The sequence below is a fragment of the Myotis daubentonii genome, chromosome X (assembly GCF_963259705.1).
Source record: "Myotis daubentonii chromosome X, mMyoDau2.1, whole genome shotgun sequence".
NCBI classification, from domain to species: domain Eukaryota; kingdom Metazoa; phylum Chordata; class Mammalia; order Chiroptera; family Vespertilionidae; genus Myotis; species Myotis daubentonii.
The window spans coordinates 9,809,913-9,822,419 of record NC_081861.1 but is presented as its reverse complement, the minus strand read 5'-3'; the positions used below and the strand labels follow the sequence as shown (position 1 = coordinate 9,822,419).

At 51.6% G+C, this 12,507-nt stretch overlaps 1 protein-coding gene and 1 non-coding gene across 2 annotated transcripts; one reads left to right on the top strand and one right to left on the bottom strand.

Annotated features, from left to right (window-relative positions):
• Positions 1-241: 241 nt before the first annotated feature.
• Positions 242-431, top strand: LOC132225456 (U2 spliceosomal RNA). Its single transcript, XR_009450952.1, has one exon. It is a non-coding gene; the product is annotated as a U2 spliceosomal RNA (small nuclear RNA).
• Positions 432-9,546: 9,115 nt separating this feature from the next.
• SMIM9 (small integral membrane protein 9) lies at positions 9,547-11,142 on the bottom strand. The gene is made up of 2 exons (XM_059678879.1): positions 11,004-11,142; positions 9,547-9,817 (listed from the first exon to the last, which is right to left on the bottom strand). The coding sequence occupies exons 1-2, from the start codon at positions 11,140-11,142 to the stop codon at positions 9,684-9,686; spliced, it is 273 nt and encodes a 90-aa protein (XP_059534862.1). The 3' UTR covers positions 9,547-9,683.
• Positions 11,143-12,507: the final 1,365 nt, after the last annotated feature.

Genomic DNA, 12,507 nt, shown 5'->3' with positions numbered 1-12,507 from the left:
AAACTATGTCTAGGCCCAGCCAGTGTGGCTCAGTGGTTGAGCTTTGACCCATGAACCAGGAGGTCATAGGTGTGATTCCTGGTCAGGGCACATGCCTGGGTTGCAGGCTTGATCCCCAGTGTGGGGCATGCAGGAGGCAGCCGATCCATGGTTCTCTCTCATCATTGATGTCCCCCCCCCCTCTCTCTCCCCCTCTCTGAAATCAATAAAAATATATTTTTAAAAAAAGAGGCACAGAGAGATTGCTTCCTGGCCTTTTGGTTAAGATCAAGTGTAGTATTTGTTCTTATCAGTTTACTATCTGGTATGTCCTCTAGCCGAGGACAATATATTAAATGTATTTTTGGAGCAGGGAGATAGAATAGAGCTTGTTCCATCCACTCTGCACATTAACCCAGTACTGCAGTACTTCTGGGGAAAGTGCACACACACTAAAGAAGCACAGACAAACTTTGCAATCCTTGCTGTGAAATGTATTAATACAAAAATCAGCTCTGGCCAGTTGCTCAGTGGTTAGAGTGTCGGCCCACAGGCCAAAGGCTGGAGGATTGGATTCCTGGTCAAGGGCAAGTACCTTGGTTGCAGGCTCAATCCCCAGGCCCCGTCGGGGTGCATGTGGGAGGCAACCAATCAATGTGTCTCTCTCATACCTCTCTCTCTCTCTCTCTCTCTCTCTCTCTCCCCCCCATACCTCCTGCTCCCTCCCATCCAATCTCTCTAAAAAAATTAGACCTTGGAGTATTCTTTTCTGTTGTATTATTTTGCTTTTCCTCTACAAAGGAATTGTCTCCTGCATCTATCATTTTCCCTCTGATCTTCCTTCCATTAAAGTCTTTGTTTATCTCTATTTCATAGTACCGGCTTTTTTGCTCCTGCATTCCAACCCCCAACTTCTCCTCAATATCTGCTTTGGTTTTGCTCTATCTGGCCTGCCCTCATGCCCTCATGCCCGGATGTGCCTTCCCTTAGGCAGCTTGTTCCCCGTGAGGGCTCACTGGGTTTTCTCCTCAGGCTGAGCCATTTACTTCAAAGGAGAAAGTATTTCTCTTGGTCTGTTGCCTGCTTTATCTACACAGAAGTGTCTCTGGATGTGCATTTTAACCAATCCTTCAGATGTTTCTCATGCCGCTGGCCGGCTGGCCATAGTTTCAGTAACATGACTTAAAAGGTACAGAATCAGATATATCTTGACTTCGTTGTAGGCAGTTAGACAGACATGCGCAGAGCCAGGACGATGGGCCAGGTACAGAAGACCACCAGGGTGGAGAGCCCCAGGTGCCCAGCAATGGACAATCAATGGTGGGGTGGGACCTCGCCCCCAGGGTGACCTTCCCTTCCCAGCAGATCCTGGTCATGAGGTTTGGAGCCCCTGGCCTTTCCTCCCTAGAGATGACATCAGGCCTCAGTTGAATTTCGGCTCCAGGCCCAGAAAAGCACCCAAACCAGCCACAGGCTGACCTCAGGATCAGCTGCATGGAATGATGGGTCCCTGCCCTGGTGGGGACCACAACCCTGCAAGGACACACCTGGAAAGCTGCTGAATATTCTATGGAGATCTTCCCCTGGGACCTCTCCTAAACTCTCCGCCCTTAAACCCTTAGGATGGAGGACCCAGTGCGCTCTCCCTCCCAGGAGCATGCTCGGGCTTTTCCCTTTCTCTTCTCCCTCCCCTTCACTGCCCCAGGCAAGTTACCTTTAGTTTTCTCATTCCCAAGCTCCAAAGACCCCCCCCCCTTTTTTTTTTAACTTTCATACCTCATTTCCTAAGCCCATTTCATCTAGGAATTACTATTCTGCCTCTATAATTTACCAAAGAAACGTTCTCTTACAGTTTGCTCTGAATTCCTCCCTAGCCAGAACCCAAGAACCGAGGTTGCTGAACCCAGGGTTGGTCTGACCCCACAGGTCAGACACCTGGCGCTGTTCCCTCCACCTATAACAGCCGTGGGCAAACTACGGCCCGATGTTAGGTCAGAGAAAGCCCAGGATCGTATACATGCAGACATGTGACGAGATAATGGACTCCCTCTGGCATGTCTGGCAGGTCAGCATGCCAGACACAGATACTGGCTTCTCCCTGAATCAACACCGACCCCACACAGATACTGACTCATTCCTGAATACCTGGCTGACCCCTGCAGCTGAAACTTCCTCAACTGAATACCTCAGCTCATGTCCCCGCCCCCCACCCAACCGCAGTATAAAAAAAGCGCCCCCCTCCCTGTTGGTGTGAATCCACGTGCCCTGTCCTTGGGGTACGTGGGTCTTCCAGGGACGCAGAAATAAACCTTTTCCTTTCCTTTCTTTTTTGATTCACTGGACTCTCTATTTCTTGCGCCGGATCCGGCCCGTTTGAAATGAATAAAACTAAAAAAAAAAAAAAAAAGACCGTACCCTTTTATGTAATGATGTTTACTTTGAATTTATATTAGTTCACACAAACACTCCATCCATGCTTTTGTTCCGGCCCTCTGGTCCAGTTTAAGAACCCATTGTGGCCCTCGAGTCAAAAAGTTTGCCCACCCCTGACCTACCACAACTTGAGTCCTGGCTTCTTTAGCTGGGAAATGCAGTCTTCCTCTGTGTTTACGAGGAAGGAATAGGGCTGGTGGACATATAGCCCGTCTCCATCACAGTCTGTCTTCCTGACCACCGATACCTGTTTCGCTCTTCCTTCCATACACAGAACGCAGCCGCCCTGTAGTGCGCACGGAACCATGCCACCCAGACTCCCCCTTGGAAACGACCTGGTTTTTCCAGCTGCTGAGAGTGCTGTCAATCAATACTCAGCTGCTAGCTGCTAGCAATTTCAGGGTTTGCCTCAGCTGTCAAGAGCTGCCTGCACTTCCCACATCCATGAACGCATTGAGGTGAGGTTATACAGGTCCAGCTATTTCAGGCTAAGGTGGGACAGCTCTGATGGGGTCAACCAAGGCTTCATTGAACTTGGAAGGCAGTTGAACTTCTCCTCCCCCCTCCCCCCTCCCCCCTGCTACCCTCCACAGGCATTGATCACTGATAATACCCTGTGTACCAAAGTCCTAGCTCACTGTCCGCTTCCAGAACACCTGACTTGTGGCACATTTCCCCAAGGCTCAAATCCAGTCCTAACCTTGTCCAGCTCAAAGTCCAGAGTATCTGTGTGATGCTTGCTTCTCTCAAGTCTGGGTCTAGTTCTTCTTGGTTCAGTGGCCTATGAACTGAAACAAGTTATCTGCCCCTGATCACCACACCCCACATACAACGAAGGAGCAGGAAGAAGATAGGCACCATCAACCTTCCCATATGGAAAGAGGAAAAATGGGAGGCAGAGCAGTCCCTTCTCTGTATTAATTGTGGAATCCTGCTGGGCAGACATTGATTAGGCCAGCACCTTGCTTTATAGGAGAGCTCCCTGGCCCATTGCCCTTCCTGTCCATTATTCTCTATGGCTGCCTCTGAGGTCAGTGTTGGGGAGCACACTCTCCCAGGAGCCTTCGAAGCCTGTGTCCAAATACTGTTCTAAGGCTCAGACAATGAGTAGCTTATTTTGTTTTGGTTCATGGTTTCTTTAGCAATAAGCTTCTCTCAAAAACTTAGCTGACTTCTATTTGGCTCCAATCAGTTCTATGTGCCAGTAACCATACCCAAGGTTGTTTCCTAGACATAGTTCATATATATACATATATATACTAGAGGCCCGGTGCACAAAAATTTGTGCACTTGGGGGGGAAGGGGGGTCCCTCAGCCCGGCCTGTGCCCTCTCGCAGTCTGGGACAACCTCGGGAGATAACGACCTGCTGGCTTAGGCCTGCTCCCAGGTGGCAGAGGGCAGGCCCAATCACTAGGTGCAGCCCCTGGTCGGACTCAGAGCAGGGCCGATTGGGGGGTTGGGGCGCTGCACCCTGTCACACAGAGCAGGGCCGATCAGGGGGTTGGGGCACTGCCCCCTGTCACGCTGATCCCATTGCCAGGAGGCCTCTCGGCTCCGCTGATCCCGGTGCTGGGAGGCATATTACCCTTTTACTATATAGGATAGAGGCCTGGTGCATGGGTGGGGCTGGCTGGTTTGCCCTGAAGGGTGTCCTGGATCAGGGTGGGGGTCCCCACTGGGGTGCCTGGCCAGCCTGGGTGAGGGCATGATGGCTGTTTGCAGCTGATCACACACTGTTCACGGTGGGGGTCCCCACTGGGGTATCTGGCCAGCCTGGATGAGGGGATGATGGCTGTTTTCAGGCTGGGACTGAAGCTTCCAACCGCTCCTTTTTTTCTTTTTTCTTTTTATTCTGGGCCAGCTTTAGCTCTGGCTCCAGCTCTGAGGCCTCTGCTGCTGAAAGAAGGTATCTGGTTTGTTTGTGTTCTATAATCGAAACAATGTATAACTCCAGCTCTGAGATCCCAGGCTCGCTGAAAGCAGGTTTCTGGGGTTTTGTTTAGCTTCTATATTTGTTACAATGTTTCTTTTTCTTCTTCTTTTTTTTGTTTTTCACCATCACTGTAATAGACTTTATTTATTTATTTTTTCCCATTTTTGGACACTATTTTATTTTATTTTATTTTATTTTTTTATGTTTCTTTTTTTTTTTTAATTGCTTAAAGTATAACAAAAAGTATTACATATGTCTCCTGTTACAATGTTTCTTAAACTGCAAGCTCAGAGGCCGGCAAGGCAGGCGGGGAACGTTGGATTCTTCCGTCACTGAAGCAAGCAAGCCTCATGTTAGTTTCAAGCTGCCTGGCTGCTGGCCGCCATCTTGGCTGGCAGTTAATTTGCATATCTTGCTGATTAGCCAATGGGAAGTTTGAAACATTGTAACAAATATAGAAGCTAAACAAACCCCAGAAACCTGCTTTCAGCGAGCCAGGATCTCAGAGCTGGAGTTGATACAGTGTTTCGATTATAGAACCCAAACAAACCAGATACCTGCTTTCAGCAGCTGAGGCCTCAGAGCTGGAGCCAGATCTAAAGCTGGCCCAGAATAAAAAAAAATAAAGAAAAAAAGGAGTGGTTGGGAGCTTCAGTCACCCACCAGCCTGAAAACAGCCCTCAGCCCCTCACCCAGACTGGCCAGGCACCCCAGTGGGGACCCCCACCCTGAAGGGTATGTGACCAGCTGCAAACAGCCATTCTCCCCTCATCCAGGCTGGCCAGGCACCCCAGTGGGGTCCCCCACCCTGAAGGGTGTGTGACCAGCTGCAAACAGCCATCATCCCCTCATCCAGGCTGGCCAGATACCCCAGTGGGGACCCCCACCCTGAATGGTGTGTGATCAGCTGCAAACAGCCATCATGCCCTCACCCAGGCTGGCCAGGCACCCCAGTGGGGACCCCCACCCTGATCCAGGACACCCTTCAGGGCAAACCAGCCAGCCCCACCCATGCACCAGACCTCTATCCTATATAGTAAAAGGGTAATATGCCTCCCAGCACCGGGATCAGCGGAGCCGTGAGGCCTCCCAGCACCAGGATCAGCGGAGCCAAGAGGCCTCCCAGCACTGGGATCAGCATGACAGGGGGCAGCGCCCAAACCCTCTATTCGCCCTGCAGCTCTGTGTGTGACAGGGGGCGGGGCCACAACCTCCCTATCCGCCCTGCTCTGTGCCTGATACGGGGGGAGCTCCCCAACCCCCTGATCGCCCTGTGGCTCTGTGTGTGACAGGGTGCAGCGCCCCAACCCGCCACCCCCCCCACGGGGCCTGCTCTGTGTGTGATGGGGTAGAGCCATAACCTCCCCATTGGCCCTGCCCTGAGTGTGACAGTGGCGGCGCCCCAACCCCCTGATGGGCCCTGCTCTGTGGGTGATAGAGGGCGGGGCCCCAACCCCCTGATCCGCCCTGCTCTGTGTGTGACAGGGGGTGGTGCCGCAACTCCCCTATAGGCCCTACTCTCTGAGTGACAGGGGGAGCTCCTCAACCCCCTGATGGGTCCTGCTCTGTGCGTGACAGGGGGAGCTCCCCAACACCCTGATGGACCCTGCTCTGTGCGTGACAGGGTAAGGAGCCCCACCCCCCCGATGAGCCCTGCTCTGTGAGTGACAGGGGGGAGTTCCTCAACCCCCTGATTGGCCCTGCTCTGTGCGTGACAGGGGTTGGCGCTGCAACCTGCCCATCGACCCTGCCTTGACTGTGACAGGGGGCGGTGCCCCAACCCCCCAATCGGCCCTACCCTGAGCGTGACTGAGGGTGGCATCGCAACCTCCCAATCCGCCCTGCTCTGTGCATGACAGGGGGCGGCGCCCCAACTCCCCAATCAGCCCTGCTCTGAGCCCGACCAGGGGCTGCACCTAGGGATTGGGCCTGCCCTCTGCCACCCGGGAGCAGGCCTAAGCCAGCAGGGCGTTATCGCCCGAGGTTGTCTCAGACTGCAAGAGGGCACAGGCCAGGCTGAGAGACCCCCCCACTTCCCCCCAAGTGCACAAATTTTTGTGCACCAGGCCTCTAACATATATATATGTTAGAGGCCCAGTTCACTGGCAGGGGGGGTGGCCCTCAGCCTGGCCTGTGCCCTCTTGCAGTCCAGAAGCCCTTGGGGGATGTCCTTGGGGAATGGGCCTAAGCCAGCACTCAGACATCTTTAGTGCTGCTTTGGAGGCGGGAGAGGCTCTTGCCACCGCTGCTGCACTCGCCACTGGTGAGCCTGGCTTGTGGCTGATCAGTGCTCCCCCTGTGGGAGTACACTGACCACCAGGGGGCAGCTCTTGCATTGAGTGTCTGCCCCTTGGTGGTCAGTGTGTGTCATAGTGACCGATTGTAACGCTGTTTGGTCGATTTGCATATTAGCCTTTTATTATATAGGATATATATATATATATATATATATATATATATATATATATATATACATATATATATATATTTATATATATATATATATTTCAGAGAGGAAGGGAGAGGCAGAGAGAGAGAAACATCAATGACGAGAGAGAATCATTGATTGGCTGCTTCTTGCACGCCCCCCACTGGGGATTGAGCCCTGACCAGGAATGGAATTGTGACCTCCTGGTTCATAGGTCATTGGTCAACCGGTGAGCCACACTGGCCAGGCTTAGACATAGTTCTTAATCCTGTGATCATTTTGGGGTTCTTAGGAGTCATAGGTAGAGACGCCACACCCTCAATCTAATCTTTGCCCTCAGCTACTTTATTAGATTGTAAAGTTTGAACAGCCCTTTACCACACAAAGCCTTCAATAATCCCATCACACTCTTTCATAGGCTTCCCCACCATAGCACTGACCCATCAGCTTTGTCATTATTTCTCTGTCTCTCTAACAACCAGGACAGAGACAGTCAGGTAGGTATCCTATCTAATAAAACAGAAAAATGGTAATTGGCGTACGACGATACCCTTTTCATTGGCTAATCAGGGCTATATGCAAATTAACTGCCAACTAAGATTGGCAGTTAACTGCCAACAAGATGGCGGCTAATTTGCATATGTAGGCACAATGCAGGGAGGCGAAAGGGAAAGCAGGAAGAAGCCCCCTGCCACTGACAGTGATCGGAAACCCAGGGGGGAGCTAAGAGCTGGGGGGCAGGGCAAAGGCGGCCCTGGGGCCGCCTTTGCCCTGCCCCCCAGCCATGATCAGAGAATCAGGTGCCTTTGCCGCCCTGGCCAGTGATAGCAGGAAGTAGGGGTGGAGCCAGCGATGGGAGCTGGGCACGGTCGAAGCTGGCAGTCCCAGGAGCTAGGGGTCCCTTGCCTGGGCCTAAAGCGAAGCCCACGATCGCGGGGCCGCTGCAGCTGCGGGTCCCCGCTGCCCGGGCCGGACACCTAGGCCAGAGGCGTTAGGCCTGGGCAGGGGCGGAGCCTGCAACCGCGGGGAGCTGGGGGTCCCCTGCCCAGGCCTGACACCTCTGCCGGAGGCCTCAGGCCTGGTCAAGGGGCCGATCCGGTGATTGGTGATCGGAGGGTGATGAGGGTCAACTCCTCTGGCCGAGGCATCAGGCCTGGGCGGGGGCCGGAGCCGGGGATTGGGGGGATATGATGGTCCCCTTGCCCAGGCCTGACGCCTGGGTCAGAGGCGTCAGGCTTGGGCAAGGGGCCGATCCTGCGATTGGAGGGTGATGGGGGTCCCCTGCCCAGGCATGATTCCTGGGCCAGAGGCCTCAGGCCTGGGCGGGGGCCAGAGCCAGTGATCGGGGGAAGATGGGGGTTCCCTGTCCAAGCCTGACACCTCTGGCGGAGGCGTCAGGCCTGGGCAAGGGGCCGATCCTGCGATTGGAGGGTGATGGGGGTCTACGCCTGAGGGCTCCCAGTATGTGAGAGGGGGCAGGCTGGGCTGAGGGACAATCCCCCCCCCACACACACACCCAGTGCATGAATTTCGTGCACCGGGCCCCTAGTCTTTTGATAAGTCCGAACTGAAGTAATGAAATTTAGGCTTTTCTAACTCTCTGTAACTATATTGTATCCTTTTTCAGGAATCTCTTTGGCTTCATGTGACTTATGTAGAGCAGCGATTTTCAACCTTTTTCATCTCGTGGCATGACCAAACGACTAAAGTTCTGTGGCACACCAAATAATATTAAACTTTATGCCTCTCTGACAAAAATAGGTATAATTTTGATTCATTTACACTGGACAGCTATTGTGTTGGCTGTAGTCATTTTTAAATTTGAAAATCCAAGAGAAAAGAGGTCAGTGCCCCTGACTAAATAGCCTAGTATTGCATATTTTAAAAATTCTTGCAGCACACTGGTTGAAAATTGATGATGTAGATAAATATTTTGGTAAATTTTCAGGCAATTGAAAAAACAGTTAATTATATATTTTCCATGTATAGTTCCTAAACCAAAGGGAAGGATAATTAAGAGTTAATAAAGTTAGTAAAAAAAAATGATCAGTTGCAAACACTGGTTATTAAAGGTCACCTGTAAGTTGCTAGTAATGGGCAGAGCAGGTTGGAGGAATAAAAGAAAGTAGGGGAAGCTTTTGAAAAGGGGGCACATGGCCTTTCAGAGTTTTGTTCCCATAATTGAGGAGATGGAAGGGCTAGGTAGACAGTGAGGGGAACATGGGGGCGGGGCGCTGAAACAGGAGGAACCTGGGGAAACCAGCTTGCGGAAGTTACTAAAGAAACCCAGCTGGACGGGGAAGAAGGGTGCTTGCAGACGTAAGCTTTAAAATGTATAGATACTGCTAAGACCAGCAGCTTGCAGACAACCAATCACAAGGCAGTGAGGCGTATAACCAATCACAAGAATGTTACTAAGCAGAATCCTTTGAAAGAACCAGTCAGGAGCTAGCAAGGCATGTATCTACCCCTAGAAAAAGAATCTCTCTCTCTCTCTCTCTCTCTCTCTCTCTCTCTCTCTCTCTCTGTCTCTCTCTCTCCTTATGGCCATGTGGGACTCTACACATGGACTAATGGACTTTAATTCGCTTGGATGCTGAACTACACCCAATTGCAACATGGAACAGAAGCTCTGGACCCTGGCCTGTTCCTGGAACCCCAGCTGCATCTTTTCCAGGACTGGCTTCTCTCAATAAACTTTGCTTCTGCTAACCATTTTTTTTTGTCTACAAATCCATCTTCAGTTTTGCAAGACAACGAACTTGGACTCAAACACCACACCTTGGTTTCAGAATCACATTCCTTATCATTTCCCCCAAGTTACCGATGCACAGGCTGGTGTGGAATCTGAATGTTCCTGTCTCTTCCTGGGGTTCCCTCTCTCCTCCCTCCCCTCATCCCACAGCAGCTTACGTGAGGCAGCAAAGAGTTCCCATTAGCATGGTGCTCACAAGAAAGGCAAAAATGGCTGCCGGAGGTAGGGAGCTTTTGATGAGATCCCGCACGTAACTCTTGAAGTTGCTCATCCAGGACCTGTAGTTTTCTGCATAAAGAGCATAGAGTTTCATTGAGGAGAGGTCAAGTATGTAAATGAAGACGCTGTGATTTCAACACTGATTCAAGTTCAATTAGTTGTCCCAGGTATAATGCTCTTACAGTTGGCCAAAGCCCATATCGTTATCTGTTTTGCTTTGCTGCCTCTAAGATGTTCAAGGGGTCCACATCTGTACTAATAAAAGGGTAATATGCTAATTAGACCAGACATCTTCTGGACATCCATCCGGACATCCTTCCGGACAAAGCCACGGTGTTGGGGGTAGAGGCAGAGGCCGTTAGGGGTGATCAGGCTGGCAGGGGAGAACAGTTAGGGGTGACCAGGCCAGCAGGGGAAGGCAGTTAGGGGCAACCAGGCTCGCAGGGGAGGGCAGTTAGGGGTGACCAGGCCAGCAGGGGAGGGCAGTTAGGGGTGACCAGGCCGGCAGGGGAGGGCAGATAGGGGCGACCAGGCCAGCAGTTAGGGGTGATCAGGCCAGCAGACAGAGGTGGTTAGGGGCAATCAGGCAGGCAGGGGAGCAGATAGGGGCATCAGGCAGGCAGGCAGGTAAGCAGTTAAGAGCCAGCGGTCCCGGATTGTGAGAGGAATCCTGGATTGGAGAGGATGCAGACCAGGCTCAAATTTTGTGCACTGGGCCTCTAGTTAAAAATAATAATAATTTAAAAGTATCCACAGCCCTAGCCGGTTTGTCTCAGTGGATAGAGCATCAGCCTGCCAACTTAAGGGTCCCAGGTTTGATTCTGGTCAAGGGCACATGCCCGGGCTATGGGCTCGATCTCCAATAGGGAGCGTGCAGAAGGCAGCTGATCCATGATTCTCTCTCACCATTGATGTTTCTCTCTCTCTCCCTCTCCCTCTCCCTTCATCTCTGAAATCAATAAAAAATATATATATTTTAAAAGGCAGCCACCGATGGATATAATCTTTGCCTCTTTATGAGTCAAATTGGTAGTAAGTGTCCCAGAAAGAGAAAGGAGAAGGCCACCAGCATCCAAAGGGGGAAGGGGCCAGGGCAACTGGCAGAAGGAGCGTCAGAGGGAGTCTACTGATTAAGGTAAGGCTCGAGATAGTGGGTGTTTTCTTTAGGAAGTGAACATTACTTTTAAATACTGACCTGAGGTATGCATGTTATGTCTTAAGAAGACAGGAACATTCATTCTAACAACAGACAAACCCCTTGAGAGGGGTTTTGATCCTTCCTCCTCTTGTAGTCTATAAGCAGTTAAAGATGACGAAGAGGAAACCAGAGGTTCCAAGAAGCAAGTTAGAGAGCATAGCAGAAATCCAACAATCAGCAACTTCTGGAGGTTCATGGATCCTCCCAAGGGCCGCTGAGCTGCACTCGCTCAGCCAAGGAAAGATGGATGTTTTTCCTTGGCTCTTTCCAAGGCAGCTTTGTCTGAAAAGTTACAAAATGATGGGTTAGTTTTGTTAAAAACATCAGTTTTATTGATTTCAGAGAGGATGGGAGAGATAGAAACATCAAGGATGAGAGAGAATCATTGATCGGCTGCCTCCTGCATGCTCTCTACTGGGGACCAAGCCTGCAACCCAGGCATGTGCTCTTGACTGGAATTGAATCCGGGACCCTCCAGTCCGCAGGCTGATGCTCTATCCACTGAGCCAAACCAGCTAGGGCCAGGCAGTTCCTCTTAAACGGCTACACACTGAACAACTCAGACTCACTCCCTCTGAGCTCCAGAATTGGGCAGAAGCTAGAGAGGCCCCACAGACATATGGGGAGAAACTGAATTGTCTGGCATCAGGGTAAGACCTGGTGTGGGGGCGGGGGGGCAGCTTTCTCCCAGAAAGAAGTGCTGGCAGAGGCCATTGTTCCTTTGATGAGCCCTCCCCCCACAGAGCTGGCATCTGAGACTCCATTAACTGGGCTTACACTGTTTCCCCCACCCTAGTGATTCTTAAAGTGCCCCCCCCCCATTTTGGAACCACCCAAGCTGTTTCCAGTGGCTTTTCCACAGCAATGGCCTGTCTTGGCTCATGTTTCAGATTTCCTAAAAATCTCTCAAGCAAGCAGCTGCTGGCCTCGGTGTGTCTCTTACTCCTTCTTCCTAAGTGGCATCAGCCCTGGCATCAGGAGCAGCCAGCCTTTGTTTGCAGCTTGGCCTCTCCTGGGTACCTACAAGCCCAGAAGAAGTAGCAGCCATCTGCAGATCACTTTGTAGCTCATGCTGGGTGGTCCTGAGCAGAACACAGGCAGTGGCTGACCTTGGCCTGCACCTCTCAGGAGGCCCCAGAACCAGTGCACCCAATGGACAACTTTAGACCATGCCCCAGAGCATTACCACTCAACCACCTCCATAAGTGACACACTCAAGAAGCAGACTCAGTGAGCACAGGAGCCCCGCTGAAGTAAGCCCTTCTCTGTGGGATGGGACCCTGCACAGGGATCCTCCACAATGGTAAGTGCTTAGAGTTGTTGGCTGATGGTCCCAGCCAGTCCTTGTAGCTGATTGGCCAGGGGGTGAGTTCCTCCCATTGACATGCCAACAGCAATCAAGGCTCAACTACAAAAGGAGGGTGTACACAGCCCACACTGGGGCACACGCCTTGAATGCCCAGCTTGGGTGATTGGGGAGGCTGTGTCATTGGACCCTACAGAACACCTACTACATTAGGCCACTCTACCAAGCCTGGGAGACGTAGCTGCTGTACCTAAT

Bases quoted from the DNA above. Each gene is read 5' to 3' on its own strand.
- SMIM9 (XM_059678879.1), bottom strand. From the start codon at position 11,142: ATGAACCTCCAGAAGTTGCTGATTGTTGGATTTCTGCTATGCTCTCTA. The intron at 9,818-11,003 runs GTTTGTCTGTTG...CTCTTTATGCAG, and splicing joins ATCAAAACCCCTCTCAAGGG to AAAACTACAGGTCCTGGATG.